This window comes from Rana temporaria, chromosome 4, assembly GCF_905171775.1.
Source record: "Rana temporaria chromosome 4, aRanTem1.1, whole genome shotgun sequence".
NCBI lineage: Eukaryota > Metazoa > Chordata > Amphibia > Anura > Ranidae > Rana > Rana temporaria.
Window position 1 is genome coordinate 226,854,055 of NC_053492.1, and position 23,222 is coordinate 226,877,276.

The 23,222-nt window shown below is 42.1% G+C and overlaps 1 protein-coding gene across 15 annotated transcripts in view; it reads left to right on the forward strand.

The window, feature by feature from the left end:
* The window catches only part of RIMS1 (regulating synaptic membrane exocytosis 1), a 492,278-nt gene that overhangs the window by 172,982 nt on the left and 296,074 nt on the right, over positions 1–23,222 (forward strand). The window contains exon 6 of one of the 15 annotated variants that reach the window (XM_040349940.1): positions 21,121–21,177. The exons of the other annotated variants lie outside the window; for them this stretch is intronic. Coding sequence (XP_040205874.1) covers positions 21,121–21,177 — 57 coding nt within the window. The remainder of the gene's footprint in view (positions 1–21,120; positions 21,178–23,222) is intronic. 15 annotated transcript variants of the gene reach the window in all.

Consider the following 23,222-nt stretch of genomic DNA (forward strand, 5'->3'; position numbering starts at 1 on the left):
ATTCAGTTTAGCCAGGGGTGTGGGCCTTACTTGCATACATGGTGTCCATCTTTCCTGTCTCAGAAAACTGCGAGGTATGGGAGAGTGGAAGGTATGGTTCCATAGCACAACTTTTTTTACAGCAGCTAAGCCTGGAGCCTAAAACTATTAATCCCAGTGGCAACAGAAGGTCAGGGACAGGAAGAAGGCATGGTATCCCCATTAAAGATTTCTTTGGTATTCAGCTTCCTGCACAGTTGTAAAATTGAGTCATTTATATGTTTTTTTGGTTAATTTGTATAGCGCTTTTTTCCTTGGTGGCTTAAAACACTTTGGAGATGAAGCAGCCATTTTGGGTGCACAGGGAGAACATGCAAACTTCACACAGATAGTGTCCTGTTTGGGATTTGCTGGTACAGGGCAGAAGGGGCCACTGTGCTGCTTAGATGTTTTTGTTTATTACGAGAACATTTGAAGTAAACCATTATGTTTAACACCAAAAATAATCACATTTGATGTATACTGAAGTTTTTTAGTAACTAAATGAACACTTTTGCTGCTACATTCACTAAAAACAAGGAACCCTGAGGTATTTGGAAAATGCAAATAATAGATGTCTACACACAGTACTCTCCAGCGATAGTAAATAAACCCCGTTGTGTACTTAAAAGTGGGGTATGCCTGTATAATAAGTCTACTTACTTCATTCAGACTGTTTCGTTTTTTCTTCTTGAAATGTGCTTTAGTTGACCACTAGAGGTCACTCAAAGACAACTTTATTTTCTGCTAAAAATAAAAAATGCTAATAAAAAGTAACACATTGAAATCTGAATTACACTCCACTTTAGCGAATGACCACCAGCTTTTGTATACAGGTCACTATTTTGAAATTTGGACAGATATTTCTTAGCAGCAGAGTAAGCTGTTTGTTTTTTAATTGATCTGCATGCATTTAGACCAGGGGTCTCCAAACTTTTCAACACAAGGGCCACATTGTACATTTTACAAGTATTCGGGGGCTGAAAAAAAAAACAGTTATGTATAAAATATCAGCGGTGTCCTCATCAGCAGTGACCCCATCAGCAGTGACTCCATGTCCCCATCAGCGGTGACCCCATGTCCCCATCAGCGGTGTCCCCATCAGCAGGGGACACCGCTGATGGGCACACCAATGATGGGGACGCCGCTGATGGGGACACCGGAGTCCCCATCGGCAGTGTCCCCATCATCGCTGATGAAGAGTAAGGACATGTATACAATAAAAATTTGGTATAGGTTCTAACCCAGTGGTTCTCAACCTGGGGGTCGGGACCCCTTTCGGGGTCAAATGACGATTTACCAGGGGTCCCCGGATCCAGGCCTGTTCCTGAAGCCCGCACCGCTCTACCAGCCCTTTTGCAGCTGCCCCTGGAGTCTGTGGCCGTCCAGCTGGGCTGTTCCTGGAGCATGCGGCCGCCCACTCAGCTTCATTGCAGCTGCCCATTCAGTTCAAGGCATGGCTGGGGGGCAGAGACTAGAGGTCAGCTGACTGGTGAGGAATGTGAAGTGGGAGGGGCTGGAGGAGACGCTATCTCCTCATTTCGGCATAGGTGTCACTGCTACGAGACACCACAAAGAGACACAGTGAGTAACACTACCTGTGATTATAGTTGCCATTAAAAGCCCCCACTGCAGTTCTTAGATCAGCAGATGACCTTGATCAAGAGAGAAAGAGTGGTATCAGATTTGTGAGTTTAAGGACCCTTTCAGACGTGCGGACCGTATGTCCGTTTTTTCATCCATCCGTTTGCGGATGAAAAAGGGACATACATTGGTCCCTATGTGATTGCGGGTGTCAGCAGATAAACATCCACTGACACCCGTAATCACCCGCCTCCGCAAAGATCCAATTTTGCAGACGGAAGAATGTCCTATTTTTTCTTCCATCTGCGGATCGGATCGGATGAACACGGACACACGGTCCGTGTTCATCCGATCCCCCCATAGGGGAGAGCGAAAAAAAGACAGGGCGCTCCCTGCACAGTGTGCGGGGACCGCCCTGTCAGCCGCCGGCTCAGCGGGGATATACGGAGCGATCCCCGCTCAGCTTACGGACACACGGAGGCGGATCATTACTGATCCGTCCCGTGTGAAAGGGCCCTAAGGCCTTTACATTTTTACAGCAGCTGTTTTTGGCTGTAGACGTTTTTTCTACAGTCTTTAACCACTTCCCTACCGGGCCAATTCTGGCACTTCGCTTCTTCATGTAATAAATCATATTTTTTTTGCTAGAAAATTACATAGAACCCCCCAAACATTATATAGATTTTTTTAGCAGACACCCTAGGGAATAAAGTGGCGGCCATTGCAACTTTTTATCTCGCACGGTATGTGCGCAATAATTTTTCAAACGCAATTTTTTGGAAAATAAACGGTTTCATGAATTCAAAAATAACAAAACAGTAAAGTTAGCCTAATTTTTTTGTATAATGTGAAAGATGATGTTACGCCGAGTAAATAGATACCTAATTTGTCATGCTTTGGATCATAGAATGGAATGGTGCCAAACTTCGGTATCTCCATATGCAACAAATTTAAATGTTTTTACAGGTTACCAGTTTAGAGTTACAGATGAGGTCTACTGCTAGAATTGTTGCATGTGCCCTAACGCACGCGGCGATGCCTCACATGAGTGGTTTGAACACGTTTACATATGTGGGCGGGACTTACGTATGTGTTCGCTTCTGAGTCGGAGGTACCACTTTGTTTTACATTTTTTTATCAAATTTTTTCCTATTACAAGGAATGTAAACATCCCTTGTAATAGGAATTGTTAGTTACAGGTCCTCTTTATGGAGAGATGCGGGGTCAATAAGATGGTCACCAGTCATAGAGAAATCTCTATGGTCCCAATCCAAGACCGGCCGGTTCGTTCTCTGGGCCCCCGTTGGCACGGAAGAGCCCTGTGAAGCACCGAATGGCAACGGGAGGGGGGGCATCCCCTCCCACCACCTATAAAAACCAGTGGTGGAACTGCCACTTTGATCGTTCTTATGGTGTGCAGAATCGCTGGCAGAAGAGAAGGATATCTGAATGATGCCAGTAGCTGCATGCATCATTCAGATATCCTCCCCTAAAGTCCTGGACGTCATATGACGTCCTATGGTAGGGAAGTGGTTAAACTCTCCATCATGTTATCTTATGTGTCCATGCACACATAGGCTGTTATCAGCAGTTTTGGGCAGTGGTGTTTTTGAGCAGTAAAAAAAACAGCGTTTAATGTTTTTGATCCATTGAAAAAAAAAAATCTTAAAAAAAAAAAACACTAAAAGCTAACGCAGAAAAACACTAAAAACGCTATTGCAAAAACTTTGAAAAAAGTTGAAAAACTCACTGCAAAGCTACTGGCATTTTTATAATGGTATTTTAACATCCAGTGTACACGAGGCCTTAAAGTCAAAATTATGAGATTATGAGTTTATAAATGCAGTAGCTTCTATTAGGAGAGTTGTGCTTTGTAAGATTATAGAACCAATGAGCAACAATGCACTACCATCCACGTTGTGCACTGACCATAATTCTGCATGTAGACTAAGCTTTTTTTTCAGAATTCTTTTTAATCTCAGAACTGTAATTTTTATTCTCAGAAACTCAGAATTCAGACTTTTAAACTCAGAATTTTATTTAATACGTTTTTTTTTCCCCATTGACTTTGAAACTCAGAATTTTGTTCAATACATAATGTGGGAGAATCTGACTTTCAATCTCAGAATTCTGACTTTTAAACTCTTTAAATTCTAACTTTTAACCCTGCTTCACACTGACATAGGGAATTAAATTGTGCAAATTCAGCTGAACTTGCACACACGATTTCATTCCCGCATGTCAGTCCTGATTTCGGGGGCGATTTTAGAGACATCTGTGCAGATTGCTGCACAGATGTCAATGGAGATCGCACCCCCAAAGTTGTCAAAAGTAGTACAGAAACTACAGTGTGGCGTTGCACCGATTCGGACGGTGCCATTGCCAGTAATTGCTGCCAATTTGGCATGCAATTTTACATGAGATCATCACAACAAAAACATTTCGCTAAAAATTCACTAAAAAGCTCGGTGCGCAGTGGCTTTCTCAACCTGATATAGCAGAACAGGCCCCTTCGGCCCTGCGTGCTTACTGGGACTCTAATGAAGGGTCATCCTCTCCTAAGATAGTCTGAGGGTGAGGGTACAGCAAACTGCTGCCGCAGTGGCCTTGGAGGATGGGGTGGAGTTGGCTTCCGCCCGCTTTGGATCGGATCCCTCCGCCTCAAACTTCGATGCGCTGCAGGCATCTAAGCGCAGCCTTCACCTTCATGTAACGGAGGTCACTAGACTGGAATTGTTTCGTACGAAGCAAACATTTTTTGAACAGGGGGACAGGAATGGCAGACTGTTGGCGATGATGTCCCACCATGACACCCCGAGTACAGTGATTCCTGAGCTCACCTCTCCCACAGGTGAGACCATCTCTTCTCCTGAGGCCATTTTGTTGGCATTCCGTGACTTTTATCAATCCTTATACAACACCACTGTGCCCACGGGTTTAGACCCAGAGGAGATGAAACTCCTCCTAGATCCCATAGCCCTTGGTTGGCTCTCTGACGCGGAGAGGTCGCATCTAGTTGCCCCAATAACTGCCGAGGAGGTTCTTGCTGTGATTAATTCCCTGTCTACTGGCAAGGCTCCTGGTCCTGATGGTCTCCCGGTTGATTTTTATGTGGCGCATGCAGGCATGTTGGCCCCCCGACTGGCCGCCTTGTTTTCTCACTGCCTGGAGCAGGGTTCTCTCCCGCCCTCCATGGCGCACGCACATGTTATTCTCATTCCCAAGTCGGGTAAAGATCCAAAGATGTGTGCCTCCTATAGACCCATAGCACTTCTTAATAACGACCTTAAAATTCTAACTAAGCTCCTCACTGCTAGACTTGGCACTTTACTTCCCTCCCTCATAGACTCGGATCAGACCGGTTTCATGGCCCACAAATCCACAGATATCAACTTGCGCAGACTGTTCACTAATCTTCATGCACAGCATGACAATCAGGGTACCAGAGTAGTTGCCTCTCTCGATATTGAGAAGGCATTCGACTCCATAGAGTGGCCTTTCCTGTGGGAGACTCTGCGGCGGATGGGTTTCCCCCTAGTGTTTATACGATGGTTGCAGACTATTTATCGTTCGCCGACAGCTGCCGTTCGTTTAGGGGGTCGGCTATCTCCTGTGTTTAGGCTTGCTAGGGGTACTCGGCAGGGCTGTCCTCTCTCTCCGGCCCTGTTTGCCATTGCCATGGAACCAGTGGCTGAGGCACTGCGTGTTTCGCCACACATTAAAGGGCTTCGTCTGGCCTGGCTGGAGGAGAGGGTGGCCCTGTACGCAGATGACCTCCTCCTCTTTCTAAATGATGCCGGCCCTTCTCTACAGGGGGCATTGCAGGTCCTGGAACGCTTTTCAGGGGTGACAGGACTTAGAGTCAATTGGTCGAAGTCACAATTGCTGGCTGTTGATGATAATGCTAGGGGAGGGGCTTCGGCTTCTCTTCAGCTACAGTGGGTGGACGAATTTACATACCTAGGGATACGGGTCTCGAGGAATGTGGCTGATTTCCTTCCACTGAACTTGACCCCCGTAGTCGACTCAGTCCGGATCAAGCTGAAAGCATGGGAGAACCTTCCTCTATCCTTGTTGGGGCACATCAATCTGATCAAGATGAAAATCCTTCCCAAGTTTACGTATCTGTTTCGTAACTCCCCTCAATGGATCCCCAAGTCGTTTTTTTCTCACCTAAACCAACTTTTCTCCTCCTTTTTATGGGGCCCACGCCCTCCCCGCTTCAAGTTAACTACTCTCATGCGACCTCGTTCGCAGGGGGGACTAGCATTCCCGGACTGCCACAAATATTTTCTTGCGACTCAATCAGTCACTGCATCCTGGTGGCTTGTCCCAGATAAATCCAACCCGGCCTGGGCCACTGAGGCGGCGGTGTTGGGGTCTGCGGAGGCCTTATCAAACCTCCTATTGCGGGGTCCGAAGGCTCCGTACAACCTGACCCCCTCTATGTGCACCACCCTTAGGGCCTGGAGGGAGGGCCTGGCCTGTGAGGCGTATCCCTCGACGGCAGTATCCCCGAACGCCCCACTTTGGAACAACCCCACTTTGAACCATTTTCTCAACATCCCAGACCCGGTGGTGTGGACCAAGTACCATATTAAAATTCTCTCAGATATCACCTCTGACCTCTCGATTTTCTCTTTTGATCAGATAATGGCAAAAAAGAATGCTCCGCCCTCACATGGATTCAGATATCTTCAGTCGTCCCATGCTTTAAGGCCCAGTTTCCACCAGGCGGGAAGCAGTTGGTGCAGTCTGACTTGGAGCGGATTTTACGCTTCGACTGTGCTAACAAACCCGCCTCTGTGTTATATGCTCATCTCCTCCGGGTCTCTTCACCTGAGTTGTCCAGGCTCCGTCAGCAGTGGGGCCAGGATATTCCGGAGTTAGACTCTGAGGACTGGGTGGATATATGGGACTTCCCGTTTAAAATACTGGTCTCCCTGAGAGATCGCCTCATTCAATACAAGATCGTCCATAGAGCGTACCTCACTCCCGCTCGGGTGCACCGGATGAGGTCTTCCCTCTCCCCGGAGTGCTGGCGTTGTGACCATGCTCAAGGGGACTACATCCATATCTTCTGGTCCTGCCCGGTCATAACAGCCTTTTGGTCACAAATCATTCTAGAGGTGAATGAATTGCTAAGCATCTCTATTGTTCCATCCCCACAAATATGCCTGCTGGGGCTGGTGGAGGACCTGGTGCCCAGGGTGGCTGAGAGAACCCTATTGGGTCTCTTGCTGTTCTATGCCAGGAAGTCCATCGTCCTGTGCTGGAAACGTAGGGCCCCTCCCTCATTGGGTCTATGGAAAACACTGGTTAATAATGTGATCCCGTTATACAGAGATACCTATGCACACAGAGGTTGTCCGAAAAAACATGACAGAGTCTGGTCTAAATGGATGGCTGAGCAGATTAGGTGACTCCTATGCTTTCTGGTAGCGATGCTTGAGGCCTTGCTGAGCCGTCCCCTGTTGGCATAACGACTGAGGTGAGCCTGTCCACTAGCATCCTGCCCCTGGAGCATGAGCTGGACCGCCTTATTGATGTTGGTTTTATTGTGGTGGTCACTAATTCGCTAACATGCCTTGGATCTGTACTGCTACCTTTTGACCCCTGCGCGGGTCCTTGCTGGGTTCTACGCCTGCTGTTGGCGGTGCTGTTGTACGTTTTGTATGTCTATGTGCTGTTGCATATAAAATAAAAAAGATTTCCAAAAAAAAAAAAAAAAAAATTCACTAAAAACATTATTAGCAGATAAAAACACAGCACAGTTTAACAATTTGTACTAAATATAAAAGCTAACCTGTATTGAGTTATTAAATAACCAATATTTGTACATTTTAGATTGCGCCTTTTTGTGAAATTGTATAAATCAAACATGCAAAAATTTAAATATCCAAATCTATCAAAAAATGTAGAGGTTTTCAATTTTCACTTGCAGCTTTCAAAGTTTGTTAAAGACCCCCCCCCCCCCCCCCAAACCATATATTTTTCAACTCTAAATTTAGAACAAAAATGCAAGAAGACCTAAAAAAAGTGGTAGCAAAGACCGGAAGGGGAAAAAAAAGAAGAAAAATGGGGGGATATAAAGAGGGAGGAGATAAGAGAAGACCTCATGCTCCAAATCCCAATGACCTAAAGCCATTTTAATCAGGTATAAATCTAGGGTCTCTAGTCAGATACTTGACCCACAGGTCCCACAGTTTCTCAAACATCTTCATTTTGTCATTCAAGATCTCTGACAGCTTTACCATTTTACGTCCCTGACTTTATATTTGAAAATATACAGTCATTGTTCAATAAATGTATCTGGCAAAAGAAGCACACCAGATTTGGTAGAAGGTTATTATACAGACCTCAATTGCATGGTGGCCTGAGAGTACCTAACCTATGCCATTGTTATCTGGTAGCCAGACTGGCAGAATTAGCATAATGGCAAGCTCCTGTTCAGAATATTTCTGCCTTCAATTTGAAATATCTTCTCTTTACCCTTATTATCTTCCAGGTATTCTTTGGTCGGATGCTATTCTGGATAAAATATATACTGTCTTTGAATATTATAGTGGGCCAATCTCTTTACCTGTTGTCCCTCTAGCAAGCTAAATATAAGCTACCCTTTCAAGCTTCCCAGTTAGCTTTCTTTTCAGAAGACCCTACATGTATCCTTCTCTAATAGGAGGTATTTCTCTGAATGGATAGCTTGCAATCTGGTTTCACTTGGTTCACCTACCATTAACCATTTTTACCATTATTCTTTTGCTCATTTACAACAGGTGCACAACCTGACAATTCTTGATGAAATTATGAACAAATTATGTACAACAAATTGGACACTACAATAGTACCCGCTATAGGTTGGTACCATCCCGACATATTCATTTTGAGCACATTTGCTTTTTTCCCCCAGGTGCAGAGGTGGTACCACTTCTTTATAACAATATCTTAATATCTAAAATGTGAAAGTGTCTGCGCTGTAAAAAAAAAAACTGAAATGAGGGAGGGCAAATGGAAGAGGTGAGGGGACAGAAAATCCGTGGACGGTGGGCCGTGAGATAGTAAGTATATTGACACAGTGGGAGTGGCCCACAATGGAAAATAAACTAAGTGTGGTCTAGCCTAAACCGTGTGTCAAAAAACACACATAAAAAATCTTCAAAATATCAATGGTATGTGAACAGTTCAAACAAAAAACCTCCTCAGGTGATTAATAGAAATAAACAAATATCCAATTAATAAAACTTGAAGGAAAGGTGAGGTCTTATAGGCAATATTGGAGTGCAGTCCAAAGGACAAACAAGTAGAAGGTGACTGGTAGGTAAATGAGTGATTGAGTGTAAAAAATGTCAAACTCAGGTGAATGAAGGTGTGTGATCAGGTGGGTCCACACACCGTGCACCCTTCACCGATAGTGAATCAGATAGCTTACCTCTCTACTCACATACAAACCCTGAAACAATCACTGTACCAGCAGGCTGTGAGATGGATATCTGCTTGTCTCACTCGTGTTGCATACATATAAAGACAACGGTGTAAAAGTTGTAGCTTTATCTTCTTACAGGCAATAAGGAGACAAAGTGCCCAAAATAAGGAGTGGCTGATTATCCACTTACACAACTTACAGGAGTGTATAAGAAGCGTGTGCCTATCTCCACGAGCGCCGAACTCGTATCCCAATCTTCTTCCTGCTGCCAATTTCTCTTTAGCATCAACAGAGCCGTCCGCTCATGGCGAGATATATAGGCAGGGATGCCTGCCTATATATCTCGCCATGAGCGGACGGCTCTGTTGATGCTAAAGAGAAATTGGCAGCAGGAAGAAGATTGGGATACGAGTTCGGCGCTCGTGGAGATAGGCACACGCTTCTTATACACTCCTGTAAGTTGTGTAAGTGGATAATCAGCCACTCCTTATTTTGGGCATTTTGTCTCCTTATTGCCTGTAAGAAGATAAAGCTACAACTTTTACACCGTTGTCTTTATATGTATGCAACACGAGTGAGACAAGCAGATATCCATCTCACAGCCTGCTGGTACAGTGATTGTTTCAGGGTTTGTATGTGAGTAGAGAGGTAAGCTATCTGATTCACTATCGGTGAAGGGTGCACGGTGTGTGGACCCACCTGATCATACACCTTCATTCACCTGAGTTTGACATTTTTTACACTCAATCACTCATTTACCTACCAGTCACCTTCTACTTGTTTGTCCTTTGGACTGCACTCCAATATTGCCTATAAGACCTCACCTTTCCTTCAAGTTTTATTAATTGGATATTTGTTTATTTCTATTAATCACCTGAGGAGGTTTTTTGTTTGAACTGTTCACATACCATTGATATTTTGAAGATTTTTTATGTGTGTTTTTTGACACACGGTTTAGGCTAGACCACACTTAGTTTATTTTCCATTGTGGGCCACTCCCACTGTGTCAATATACTTACTATCTCACGGCCCACCGTCCACGGATTTTCTGTCCCCTCACCTCTTCCATTTGCCCTCCCTCATTTCAGTTTTTTTTTTTTTTTTTTACAGCGCAGACACTTTCACATTTTACACATTATCAATTCTTTTGTCTTAAGAGGACAACATTCTTGTTGTTTGCTGCAGTATTCACGCCCACCCACCCCACTGTCCCTTCTCTGGCCCACTCCCCCTCACCTTTATCCCATACAGCGCAGGAGTTCACCTAATACAATATCTTAATATCCTTTCTCTGCCAGATAAAACTATTCCTCTGGCCCAGTGGGAAGCAGAGATATGACTTGATTTGTCTTCTCAAGACTAGAGCTGCACGATTAATCGCAAAAAGATTGCGATCTCAATCCCCCCCCCCCCCACGATCTCCAGGCTGGATGACCTGTGATTTTCGGGTGCGGCCATAGGAAAGTCCCCGGCTTCGGCCTAGCTCCGGAGCGGCGGCCATCTTGGTACACCCTGCGGCAGCTGTCTCGTCGGGAAGTGACGTTTCGTTGCTGCTATCTTGCTCCACCCCACACTCCAGCACAGTAATGTTAGTGAGAAGGGGGCAAGCGGACATCTTGTTACACCTAGCAGAGTTTTAGATTTCACAGATATTTTCAACACAAAACAGAGCTTATATGCTTAAATACAGTTAGCCGGATTCACGTAGAGGGCGCATTTTTTGGCCGGCGTAGCGTAACCTACGCCCAGCCCCATTCACGTACGACTTACGTAAACAACCTAAAATACGGCGGCAGTTCTGACGTCCATACCCTAACATGACTTAGACCAACTATTTGGTGGTTTAACTTTACGCCGGACGTACGCCTTACGTAAACGGCATAGCTTACTACGACGGGCGCAAGTACGTTCGTGAATCGGCGTATCTAGGTCATTTACATATTCGACACATAAATCAATGGAAGGGCCCCTAGCGGCCAGCGTAAATATGTGCCCAAGATACGACGGCGTAGGAGACTTACGTCGGTCGGATGGAGCCGAAATTCAGGCGTATCTCCTTTGCAGAATCAAGCGCATAGATACAACGGCGCATCCGTGGACTTACGCGGCGTATCATTAGATACGTCGGCGTAAGTCTTTGTGAATCCGGGCCAGTATATGTAAATCTGACGGACTGTTTACATGTTAAATTTTAAAAGCAGCAGCAAACCTTAAATGCTTGCTAAATTGACAGAACACCTCTGATTTTCATATTTAGTTTAATGTGAAAATCAGAGCTGTTCTTTCACATTAGCAAGCATTTAAGGTCAGCAGGTTTGCTGCAGTTTTTTAAAATTCATTCAATATACCCTACTGTCCCTGCGACCTGTTTGCTCAGTCACCAGGAACTCTTTACCCAATTTTTATGGAGTTGCAAAAATTATGCTCACTGTGGCAACAAGTTGCCACTGAAACAGCCCATATTTCAAGTCTACAAATCCCTCTGACTTTACCAATGTGCCTATTGTTTTCTCCAATTTCAGATGTACCCCTGCCCTGTGAGATACTCTTACACACTTTATACAGTGCGGTTCAAGGGGTTATAGCCCTTAATTGGCACACTTCCTCTGGTCTTTTCCTCCACCCCCTGGTGACAGGTCTTAGATTGTATGGAGTCTATTAAGATCATGGGGAAGATTCACCACACTATTTATGAAATTATACAGATTTTTAATAGGAAGTGGAATTACTGGCCCTCCTACTTGAGATGTTCTGTTACTGATGTGTACTTATCCAGCTGGATATGTTTACATGTCTTCAACTTCCTGAAACTGTTACCGTTTAGTAATATCCACACATATTGGGGGTTATTTACGAAAGGTAAATCCACTCTGCACTACAAGTGAAAACTACAAGTGCAAAGTGAACTTAAAATTGCACTGAAAGTGCACTTGGAAGTGCAGTCACTGTAGATCCGAGAGGGAAATGCAAGGAAACAAAAAAAAAAAAACAGCATTTTAGCTTCCACATGATTGGATAATAAAATCAACAGAGCTTCCCCTCATTTCAGATCTACCCCTCAGATTTACAGCGACTGAACTTCCAAGTGCACTTTACACTTGTAGTTTGCACTTGTAGTGCAAAGTGGATTTTCCTTTTGTAAATAACTCCTATTGTCTTCCCATATATTTTTCCCACTATTATTGCTTTTGGCTGCCTGACTTTGGCTTTATATTAGAATAATTATGAGACTTGTATTTGCCTTTGTTTATGTTTCAGTTTAAAGATTGCTTTGGACTATGTGATTCAGTTTTTCCTTTATTATACCTGTATCTATTATGCTGGATGCATGGTTTGTTTGATCTGGACACTCTGGTTTACTGGACATTTTGTTTATTTAATGTTGATTTTCAATAAAAGCATTTGTAAATATAAATGTAAAGTTTGCATGTACTGTATGCTATTAGTTGCAATTTGGATTAGCTACTGTGGTCACTAAATCTAGCTGTTTAACCCCTTGCCATCACCGCCCCTGACCCTTTAAGAGATCAGGAGGTGGGCTTTCTGATCTCGTAACTGTGGGGATTGGCTGTCACATGGTCACATGATCAGAAGCTCCTGATCAAAAGTATACATCAGATGTTGCCCCTGATGGCTCAGTTGCTGTGCTTAGTGTGTGCATTAAACATGCTCTCAGCAAAAAAAATCTGTACATCATGGACCCTTATAAATTCGGACACCCTGCATTAAAGCCCACCTGTCCAGCAGCTGCATATATGCATACGTTTGGCAGGAGCTGGTTAACAGCTTTTGAGATAAAATTATTCCAAGGACAGGGAGCTGCCTCATAGACTTGCATATTGCAGAAAGCAGTAAAGCACAGTAAGGCCCCGTACACACGACCGAGTTTCTCGGCAGAATTCAGCCAAAAACTCGATCAGAGCTGAATTCTGCCGAGAAACCCGGCGTGTGTACACTTTCGGCCGAGGAAGCCGACGAGTTCCTCGTCGAGCCAAATAGAGAACATGTTCTCTATTTCCTCGTTGTTCAATGAGGAAAGTTGGCTCGCCGAGATCCTTGGCAGCTTCACACAGAACTCGACGAGCAAAACGATGAGTTTTGCCCGTCGAGTTCCTCGGAAGTGTGTACGGGGCCTTACACTGCAAACCAGATGAGTCTGCATAGAAACTGGGAAAATATGGCTATCCCCATGTATTTATTTATTTAGAAACAATTGAAAAAAAAAAATTTACACTGATTAAATTATTTACCTCAAGCTGATCTTTTGTATTTCTTAGTAATTTTAAAGAAAAAAACTAAAAAACTAGATTTAGTGGTAACCTTGCCCATACCATTTTATGTGACAGAGATTAGTGTGACGTAAATAGCGTCCAAACGAATGTTTTATTGCATGATCACAACACAAAGAAAGTGCAATGTTTCGGAGCCACGTAGGGCCCCTTCGTCAGGCATGTGTTATCACATGCCTGATGAAGGGGCCCTACGTGGCTCCGAAACATTGCACTTTCTTTGTGTTGTGATCATGCAATAAAACATCCGTTTGGACGCTATTTACATCGTTCCATGGTGTGCTGGCAAATATTTCTACTGTAAGGTGTTCCAGTATCCAGCTGGTTGTTGCTACAAGCACCCAAACCCAAGAGCGGATCCAGGAATGTGTGCGATGGGAATATGAAGTATGACTAGAGATTAGTGTGAGTGGCATTGAGAAGCCCAGGGAAATTAAATGCAGCTGGCTAGGATGTGTCTGCATATACCATGCCACTAATCATCAAGTATTTTCATAATAATGAACTGAAGTTGTTTATACTTCCTGAAAAATTATAAGTTGCGCGCCCCCCCCCCCCCTCCAACCTGAGCAATGGCATGTAATGTCAAGCCGCAGCAAGAAAAGCTAGCAGACTGTTGGCATACATAAAAAAAATTACCCCACAGTTAAAACTATAATCATGCCATTTTACAAAGCTCTGGTTCAGCCACATTTGGAGTATTCAGTCTAGTTCTTGTCACCAATCCTCAGGAAGGATGTGCTGAAGCTGGAGAGAGTCCAGAGAAGGGCAATAAAATAATAGGGGGGGTTGGAGGACTTCAAATACGTGGAGCGACTAGAAGCACTAAATTTACTCTCCCTGGAGAAGAGACGCTTGAGAGGAGATATGATAGCGATATACAAATATCTCAATGGTGATCCAAGCGTAGTCAGGAAACTATTCAATCTCAGGGGAGTATAAAAAGACACAAGGCCACTCAATGAGATTGGAGGAGAAACGGCTTAACATTAAGCTCAGGGGGTTTTTCACTTGTCAGAACCATTGACGTATCTCGGCATAGAGCCTACATATACCGTTAGAATGTTTATACTGAAATATAAAATATTATTGTATTTATGGAAATATGTAAATCTGTGCTTTGGGAGATATACACTTTTCCTACAATACAAGATATCCAAAATTCTTTTATCCGTGCTATTTTGAGGACAAGTAGCACAAATGTATATTTAAAATATATGTATTTATTAACTTAAGATATAGTGCAAAATTCAAATCAGGTACAAGTCGTGACAAAATAAACAATTGATATACTTCTACAATCAGAGATACATGATGGTTAAATGTTCAGATAATATTTATATTATATGACGAGGTATATTCACAGCTCTTATTCAAATCATCCTAGTAAATTTAAAACCTGGTGACTTGTAATATAACCTTCCCGTTATATCCACGGACTCTAGTAATTAGCTTGTGTTTACCTTGACACTGTGTTATCTCTTCTCAATACCAAACAGATCTCTTGCTTAATACTTCTTATATATGTGTACAGAACAAATGTCATATTGTACACAAGCTCTGCAACGCAGACAAGCTTATTTTTAAATTTAGAGAGAATATATTTTCACAGACCTTACTCTAAAACCAATTGTTGGCACTTAGCTTTTTAAAGACAACCATAATGTGTGTCTGTCTCCTAATATTTGGAATGTAATTATCTCATACTGCAGTTGGAAATAGCCAACTCCCAAATTATTTAAATGGTTTTAGTTATGTGTATGCGAAAAACCTTAATTACCAAAAGGTAGATAATCAAAATTATACATTACCAGTACTTAAGAGTTCTTTCTGTTTTGAGAAGTGAGAGTCCTATGAGGGACCCTCTTCAACCCCCTACATCTCCTCTGCAATCACTTTTTATCACCCCCAAAAGTGGGTGTGTATTTCACTATCACGTGACTGACAATGTCACATGACAATATGTTTTGATGGGTGACCATCTTGAACCATGCCGATATTAACCTGTAGGGGCAGTGGTTTATAAGGACTAATTCCTAATTTTAGGGTCTTCCAGGGTTAATCAGGATGTATGGTCCCCTCTGACTTCTGGCTTGGTATAACACCATTACTTGCTAAACAATGTCAAAGAAATGACAACCAACCCAGACACTTCGGCAACTTCTAATTTATGATTGAGATAAGGTTTATGGTCAGCACAAATGCTTTGGGAAGTTCCTTTGAACTAATGCCGGGATTTGATCAAAGCAGTCTCTAATACTTTTAAGCTATTATAGGATCTTATACTTGGGACCCTAGTAATGTCTATGTATTAAATGGTTTTATATGTGGATATATAATTAGTACATAGATATACTGTGTAGGCATTGTAAAGAAACAATTAATATATATATATATATATGTATATATATATATATATATATATATATATATATATATATATATATATATATATACAGTGGAGAAAATAAGTATTTGAACACCCTGCTATTTTGCAAGTTCTCCCACTTGGAAATCATGGAGGGGTCTGAAATTGTTATCATAGGTGCATGTCCACTGTGAGAGACATAATCAAAAAAAAAATCCAGAAATCACAAAGTATGATTTTTTTAACTATTTATTTGTATGATACAGCTGCAAATAAGTATTTGAACACCTGAGAAAATCAATGTTAATATTTGGTACAGTATCCTTTGTTTGCAATTACAGAGGTCAAACGTTTCTTGTAGTTTTTCACCAGGTTTGCACACACTGGAGGAGGGATTTTGGCCCACTCCTCCACACAGATCTTCTCTAGATCAATCAGGTTTCTGGGCTGTCGCTGAGAAACACGGAGTTTGAGCTCCCTCCAAAGATTCTCTATTGGGTTTAGGTCTGGAGACTGGCTAGGCCACGCCAGAACCTTGATATGCTTCTTACAGAGCCACTCCTTGGTTATCCTGGCTGTGTGCTTCGGGTCATTGTCATGTTGGAAGACCCAGCCTCGACCCATCTTCAAAGCTCTAACTGAGGGAAGGAGGTTGTTGCCCAAAATCTCGCAATACATGGCCCCGGTCATCCTCTCCTTAATACAGTGCAGTCGCCCTGTCCCATGTGCAGAAAAACACCCCCAAAGCATGATGCTACCACCCCCATGCTTCACAGTAGGGATGGTGTTCTTGGGATGGTACTCCTCATTCTTCTTCCTCCAAACACAGTTAGTGGAATTATGACCAAAAAGTTCTATTTTGGTCTCATCTGACCACATGACTTTCTCCCATGACTCCTCTGGATCATCCAAATGGTCATTGGCAAACTTAAGACGGGCCTTGACATGTGCTGGTTTAAGCAGGGGAACCTTCCGTGCCATGCATGATTTCAAACCATGACGTCTTAGTGTATTACCAACAGTAACCTTGGAAACGGTGGTCCCAGCTCTTTTCAGGTCATTGACCAGCTCCTCCCGTGTAGTCCTGGGCTGATTTCTCACCTTTCTTAGGATCATTGAGACCCCACGAGGTGAGATTTTGCATGGAGCCCCAGTCCGAGGGAGATTGACAGTCATGTTTAGCTTCTTCCATTTTCTAATGATTGCTCCAACAGTGGACCTTTTTTCACCAAGCTGCTTGGCAATTTCCCCGTAGCCCTTTCCAGCCTTGTGGAGGTGTACAATTTTGTCTCTAGTGTCTTTGGACAGCTCTTTGGTCTTGGCCATGTTAGTAGTTGGATTCTTACTGATTGTATGGGGTGGACAGGTGTCTTTATGCAGCTAATGACCTCAAACAGGTGCATCTAATTTAGGATAATAAATGGAGTGGAGGTGGACATTTTAAAGGCAGACTAACAGGCCTTTGAGGGTCAGAATTCTAGCTGATAGACAGGTGTTCAAATACTTATTTGCAGCTGTATCATACAAATAAATAGTTAAAAAATCATAAATTGTGATTTCTGGAATTTTTTTTTTCATTATGTCTCTCACAGTGGACATGCACCTACGATGACAATTTCAGACCCCTCCATGATTTCCAAGTGGGAGAACTTGCAAAATAGCAGGGTGTTCAAATACTTATTTTCCTCACTGTATATATAATATATATAATATATATATATATATAAAATCCCACCGGCATTGTGAATAAGCCCCTTCGGTCTCATTGTACAAAGACAATACCAGTTGTATTGTGTCATGCTGTGCAAGGCCTTTGAATTCATATGAAACCAAAACTCCTTACCATTCTCTTATCTTATAAGTGTCAAACCCAAAAGAGATATGACCTGGGAGATGGCACATACAAGGTTTATACATCCCCCCTGTGAGACATAAAGTCTTTGAACTGTGGTTCACCCTGAGACACAAAAATGGTGTGTCTTCTGCTAAATATATATATGAATATGCAAAACGTGAAAAATATAATGTGCGACTCTAAATGTATTCTTTTAACCCCAAATGTCCTGACACACTGTTAGGGTGGTAAGGATGTAGAACTCTCTTCCACAATCAGTGGTGTCAGCAGGAAGTATTGATATATTTAAAAGACTCTGGATGTGCATCTTAGTAAACACAATTAACAAGGATATGGGAAATGATTATTGACATGAACACACAGGTTGCGTTGGATAGACTAGTGCCTTTATTCAACCTTACCAACCATGAAACCTCAACCTTGTATAATGAACAAGCACACTGTTGATAAAAAACACAAGGTATGGATATTATTACAAATTAATTTAAATTGTAGATACCTGTAGGTAAAAGTGACCAGGCAGTGTTTACTACTGCTTTAAAGTATATGTAAAGCCTCATACACACGATCGGATTATCCGACAGGCTGTTGTCGAAAAATCCAACCGTTTGTATGCTCCATCAGAAAATTGTTGTTGTATTTTCCGTGGACAAATGTGGGATAGCATGCCTTAAAATTGTCCGCCAACAATTGTGTGTTGTCGGATTTTCCAATCGTGTGTACACAAGTCCGTCATACAAAACGTCAAAGTACAAACACATGCTCAGAAGCAATTCTCACCATAAAGCCTCGTACACACGGCCGAGTTTCTCGGCAAAAACCAGCAAGAAACTTGCTGGGAGATATTTTTTTGCCGAGGAAACCGGTCGTGTGTACATTTTCGTTGAGGAAACTGTCGAGAAACTCGACAAGCCAAAAAGAGAGCAAGTTCTCTTATTTCCTCAACGGGAATGGAGAAACTTGCCTTGTCGAGTTCCTCGACAACCTAACAAGGAACTTGATGAGGAAAACGATGTGTTTCGCCCGTCAAGTTCCTCGGTCGTGTGTACGAGGCTTCACACAGCATTAGCAGAAGTTTACAAAAGGGTGGCGCTAAAGAGCTAAAAAAACTGTTTTGTGTTTGTTGGCCGACAATTCTTTGTCGTTTGTATGCAAGAGTTCCTGGCCAACGCCCTTCGGACAAAAGTCCTACGCTTTGCCTGCAGAAAATCCGATCGTGTGTATGAGGCTTTAACCTTTACCTTGTAAAACAACGTAAAACACCCTATTCAGCATAAAATAGAAATGAAAGGCAAAACATTTGTTATTTTTTTAACCTCTGTTCTCAGCTACATAAGGGGCTTAGAGAGCTGGGGGTGGAGTATCACAGCATAATAATGATCTTCCCATTGAATGGCTGTGCAAGAGGGCATGTCAGTACACAAGTCTTGACCATTAGTGGACAAACAGACTGTGCTTCTAGCACAGCCAGAAACCTGAAAATGCTAAGATAGATGAGCTTCAGTGCCTAGCGTGGTGAATTTAAAATAGGAAAGAAGGGGGGCTGAAAAGATCACTAGGTTTTTGAGCCAAAATAAGAAATGCAAAGAGAAGAGGACACTTTTTACAACAAGTACATGGTCCACAGATATTGGGAATATGAAATGTTGGAGTAACATATTCTGTAACGTTGATTGAGAGAGTTTAGTTTCGGTGGTGTGGGTTCTCTATCGTGACCACTGTGACCATTTGTCTCTCACATTGGTCACATTATTAGGAGACTGCCCTGCTGGCTCCTGATCAGAACCAGTGCCCTGGAGCTGTTGGTCTCAGCTTGGTCAGTGTCTTGGGAGTAAACCCATATGTGATGTGTGCTACTAAGTTCTTTCTGCCCATATCACTTGTGTGTGTGTGTGTGTGTTTCCTTCACAGCCAGTGTACTCTGTTGGCTGTTGGGGCACAGGAAGTAAACGTAGATTTTTATCGGGACATGTTTCTTTGCTATCCTTGGACCCATGGGGCTAAGATATAAATAGTTTAAATACCACTGATTTTAAGGGACCATTACTGTTTACCAGGGGTCAAGTCCTGGGGAAAAAAGTGTGGGAACTCCCACCCAAGATCCACTCCCCCACCAAAAAAAAAAAAAAATGATACGCTCATATGCATAATTACTAAAGCGCATGTTTTTTTTTTTAAGCAAGTTCTTTCTAAATCCCGCGATAACTCGCGGCAGACCTCCGCAATGTCTCCTGGGAACAATGACAAACACTCCCAGGAGACATTGCGGCATCGAGGAAGTGACGAAATACCCGCACACTACCCGATGAATCCATATACAGGAAGTGGCCAGTAACATAAAGGATTACTAAGGTTCGACCTGCCCATGACAGTGAGTCAAGCTGGGCATCGCCGCTCAGTGAAGGATTGGCTCGGGCGGCTCGGCTGCTTTAGTCCTGCAAAGGGAACTGCGTTCCTGCTGTGAAAAAATTGCAGGAACTCCGTTCCCATGCGTTCCCGCAGGACTTGAGCCCTGCTGTTTACTCCATTGCTTTTAGTGATCGCAAAGTAAATTCCTATAATACTCTGGTTAATTTGATTCCATAAAAAGGCAACCAGGATAACGTGTTAAAATGAAATGATGGCTGCAGCAATGCTATTGATATTTTGCAGTTCCTGAGCTTGTGCACAGTTCTTTTCGGGACACTTTTTATGGGGTGCAAAATTTATTTCATGCCACGGTCTCCAAATGACCGGCATTTGCATCCATTTTCAGAAGACTGTTAATTCTAAACTCATCAGGCCTGCTGTCGCGGCGGAAACTGAAATCTAGTTAGTATTGCACTGAGTAGCTATTGATTAATGTAGTAATCAATGAGGGCAATCCGCTGCAGAGATTTGTTTTGATGACAGCAGCACACTGTATATGGCAGGTCTGGCCTCAGTGCTGTGGGATGTTGGACACTGCAGAATATTTTGGCTCAGACCTTAAAACGGAGCTGCCGCTGCTGATTTTATTCTCAAGCACATCCGTAGATCTTTTTTTTTTTGTTATTTGGCAGCTTTGACACTCAGCACGACTATCTCCAGCTACATTATTGTCAGCTGTTTATGGGCTCACTGATGCTTGTGCTACAGTATGTTCTCAGGGCTTGTCCAGTTTCTGCTCCAGACACTGAACACAGGGACAGGTAACCATTGTGGTACTGCAAATAGGACAGCTTTTCACTGGAAGAATGCTGCAGAATGATTCAATAGCATGTACTACACATGTGCTTCTCACTGTGGATTTTTGCATGTTTAAATGTATAGTTTAGTAATATGTGATTTGCCTGGCTAGTAATGGTTTTCGGATTTTAGGTTCTGTGTATAAATGTGCTTATTATAATAGTTGTCAAGCTATGTGTTAACTTTATCGAGAGGGCCGGAAGCAAGCAATGGCATGCAATTCATTTTAGGCTGTATGTGCATGTTGGGAAGGATTAATCTTTGCTGTTGTTTGTACTGGAAATGTATACCACTGCCTTCTTTTTTTTTTTTTTTGTAACGTAGTGATGGTATTCACTGGAATAAAATTCACGCAGATTGTCTGGGTTATTTTTAGCTGCTGTGTTTGGCAGAAGACAGTTGGAGTGTCCTGTGCCCCTTCAGTCATGCTGTGGTTAGTACATTTTAAGAGCCTATTGTAAAGCAATGAGTGTCTGTTTCTGCACTGTGTGATGAAATGTAAAAGAAGACAGCTTGCCTTGGACAGTGATTGGAAAGAAGTCTTTGGTTAACAGAACTATTTGCATGAATATGTTGGTTTTTACTTTCAACTTACAGTAAATGAAAATCAATTGTATGAAAAGTCTCCTATAAGGAGTCTCATAACACTTAGACAGCCTAATGCCTCTACACTCTGGGTGGGGAATTGTTGTATTACCTTCCGCTCTCTAATGTAAAGCAATATATTTCTAGCAGCACTTATAGGCCATTACAGACAGCAATATGCACGTTTGGATCTATGCTAAATCTAAAGGCCACACATAATTGTTTTAACAGGAAACAAAATGTAATTGTTGTCATTGTATCATTTTTCCTTAGATATTTCTTGTGCTTTGCATGTACTGTATGTATACATTAAGTAATGTAATTAATATAAATAAGCATTGGTGGGGTATAACGATGCAACTATTATCTCATTGCTGCAATAAATAAAAATGGATCAAGTTTATATAATAAACAGCAATTTTCAGTGTGTGATAACCACATTAACCAATCACATTTTATCTGCTAGTGATCTGATTTTAGCAAACAGAAATCGGATTAGTTTCCATTAGGTACTGTGCTTTAAGTGTCATAATTGTGCTTTTCAGGATAGAATATAAACATACTGACCAACCATCTCCTCCTGTGGTAAAAAATTTTTTTTAGTGTGTGTATATAAGAGCTGTACGATTCTGGATAAAATGAGAATCACAATTTTATTTGCTTAAAATAAAGATCACGATTCTCGGCGTAACATCATCTTTTACAGTATACAAAAAATAAAAAATTGGGCTAACTTTACTGTATATATTTTTAGCAGAGACCATAGTGAATAAAATGGAGATTGTTGCAATATTTTATGTCACACTGTATTTGCGCAGAGGTCTTTTAAAAGCATTTTTTTTTAGGAAAAAATATACTTCAATTAATTTAACTAAACAGTAAAGTTAGCCCAATTTTTTATTTATTTTTTGTATACTGTAAAAGATGATGTTACGCCGAGAATCGTGATCTTTATTTTAAGCAAATAAAATTGTAATTCTCATTTTATCCAGAATCGTACAGCTCTTATATACACACACTCATTTTTTTTTTTTACCACAGGAGGAGATGGTTGGTCAGATCTGAGTGTGTGTATATAAGAGCTGTACGATTCTGGATAAAATGAGAATCACAATTTTATTTGCTTTACTGTTTAGTTAAATTAATTGAAGTATATTTTTTCCTAAAAAAAATGCTTTTAAAAGGACCTCTGCGCAAATACAGTGTGACATAAAATATTGCAACAATCTCCATTTTATTCACTATGGTCTCTGCTAAAAATATATACAGTGGATATATAAAGTGTACACACCCCTGTTAAAATGTCAGGTTTCTGCAATGTAAAAATATGAGACAAAAATATGAGACAAAGATAAATCATTTAAGATATTTTTCCACCTTCAATGGGACCTATAAACTGTAATGCCGCGAACACACGATCGGTTAAACCGATGAGAATGGTCTGATGGACAGTTTTCATCGGTCCAAACCGATCGTGTGTGGGCGCCATCAGTTATTTAACCATCGGTTAAAAAAAAGCTAACTTGTTTTAAATTTAACCGATGGTAAAAAAAAACGTTCGTTAGTAGGCACAACCATCGGTTAAAAATCCACGCATGCTCAGAATCAAGTCGACGCATGCTTGGAAGCATTGAATTTCATTTTTCTCAGCACGTCGTTGTGTTTTACGACACCGCGTTGGACACGATCGGATTTTTAACCGATGGTGTGTGGGCGCGACGGACCATCAGTCAGCTTCATCGGTTAACCGATGAAAACGGTCCATTGTTCCGTTCTCATCGAATGGACGGATCGTGTGTACGTGGCATAGGACTCAATTGAACAACAAACTAAAATCTTTTAAGGGGAGGGAAGTAAAAATAAAAAAATAAAAATAATGTGGTTGCATAAGTG